This window comes from Triticum dicoccoides, chromosome 5B (genome assembly GCF_002162155.2).
Source record: "Triticum dicoccoides isolate Atlit2015 ecotype Zavitan chromosome 5B, WEW_v2.0, whole genome shotgun sequence".
In the NCBI taxonomy this organism is placed as follows: domain Eukaryota; kingdom Viridiplantae; phylum Streptophyta; class Magnoliopsida; order Poales; family Poaceae; genus Triticum; species Triticum dicoccoides.
The window spans coordinates 22,989,146-22,990,907 of NC_041389.1; the positions used below are offsets into that span (position 1 = coordinate 22,989,146).

Sequence of the window (1,762 nt, forward strand, 5' to 3'; positions counted from 1 at the left end):
TAGTCGGCAATAAGCCGGAGACTTGCAGAACGGGAGAGCTAGGCAACGGCACGTAAGGATCAAGCTAGCTACTAGGTGCATGTGGATCCATGTCCATGTGGTCTCACCGCCCAAGCCCTCCTAAACCCGTACGTGGCTAGTAGAACCACATGGATGGAAATGGCTAGGTAGGTAGGCGCCAGCAAACTCACTGTATGTATATATAACCACATACATTACCCCGGCATTGCCCAGCCGCCCCATAAGTCGACACAGAGAGACAGAGACAGATTTACAGGAGCTGAGGGAGAGAAGAGACGGAGGGACAAGTTACCCGGGACCAGGACCGCGATGGCTGCCGAGTCGCCATCATCGTCGTCGTGGTCGTCGTCGTCGGGCGTGGCCAGAGCGCTGGCTCACCACCACCAGGCCGTGCTCGGGTTCCTGCTCGGTCTCTTCGTCAGCCTCGTGCTCTACACCACGGTGTCCGGCCAGTTCCGATCCACGAGTACCATTGGTTAGTACGTAGTACAACTGCACTGCAGTAGTAACCTTCTTCTGTTATCTCAGTTACCTACGCGCTGTTCTCCGCGCGGCCACTTGCTAAAGTTTCTTTCTCTTGATCGTATGTGCTCATAACATACTCGTCTTACAGATAAAATATATATAGACACTTGTTTGTCCACTCATTTCAGTCTGTATGTATTCTTATCTAGTGATCTAAAACGTCTTATAATATTTCTTTTTGTTTTATGATCTTATAGTATTTGTTAACAGAGGGAGTAGTTTATTTATATTAAAATATCCAAAACATCTTCTATTGGTTAACAAAGGCAGTATTTGTTAACTAGTACAAAGTTATACTAAAGTTGAGACACTTATTTTATGATGAAGGGAGTATGTGTATTGCTAATGTGTGTTTTGAGGCATATGCACGATATATAGATCATAGCATGTTTCGTAACGTTAACGTTAAAGAAGAGTGTACATATAATGCTAATTGTATCTTGGATTACTAAAACTAGTTGGCATAGTTGTGCTCGGACTCCAGAGCCAGACGAAAATATCATAAGCTTCTCATTGGATGCCCCAAAGGCCACATACTCAGATACTCTCGCGGAGCCTAATGTTTCATTTGCTTCAGTTAAGGGTGCTAGAATTGAGGTCCGATCTCCGCTGCCCTCTCCTCACTCCCTTCATGCAGAATTAGATGTCTTGATTTCTCCCTGCTGATCTCTCTTTCCATTGTCCTCACACAAGTTGTTGGTTTTCTTGTTTCCCTTGACCCCACCGGTAGACTAGATGATAGATGTTTTCTATACACTAGTATATCTTTGGAAATATCCTTCAACATTAAGTAGTATGCTTCTCCATACTCTAAAAATCAATAATAATGGCAGACACCTTTCATTTTTAGGAAAATGAAGCTTCTTGCTGAACAATATCAAAAGATACAAATAAGATCATAATTTCCATCCAAATTTTTGTATTGCATTAATTGTTCAAATAAGTTCATTAAGAATGCACCACATTTTTTCATGCACACATGCAATCCACTATCTCCAAATCCAAACTTACTAGTACTCCTGCCTATGAACGGAAAACCTACAAACTTTAATTTATCTAAAGTCAAACGGTGCAATGTTTGGCCAAGTATATAGGAAAAATTATCAAGAAATATGATACCAAATGAATATCATTAGATACACAACAAGTATATTTTCATATTGTGTCTATTTGGTATTATAGTTGTTGATGGTGTTGCCTATAAACATGGTCAACC

At 41.4% G+C, this 1,762-nt stretch overlaps 1 protein-coding gene across 3 annotated transcripts in view; it reads left to right on the forward strand.

Moving 5' to 3' along the window:
* The first annotated feature begins 251 nt into the window (after positions 1–251).
* LOC119305053 (beta-1,2-xylosyltransferase XYXT1-like) overlaps positions 252–1,762 on the forward strand; it is a 4,787-nt gene continuing 3,276 nt past the window's right edge. For 2 of the 3 annotated variants that reach the window (XM_037581678.1, XM_037581679.1), the window contains exon 1: positions 252–496. In XM_037581678.1, the coding sequence (XP_037437575.1) occupies positions 331–496 (166 nt within the window). In that variant the 5' untranslated portion in view covers positions 252–330. The remainder of the gene's footprint in view (positions 497–1,762) is intronic. The other variant, XM_037581680.1, reaches the window with a different exon arrangement.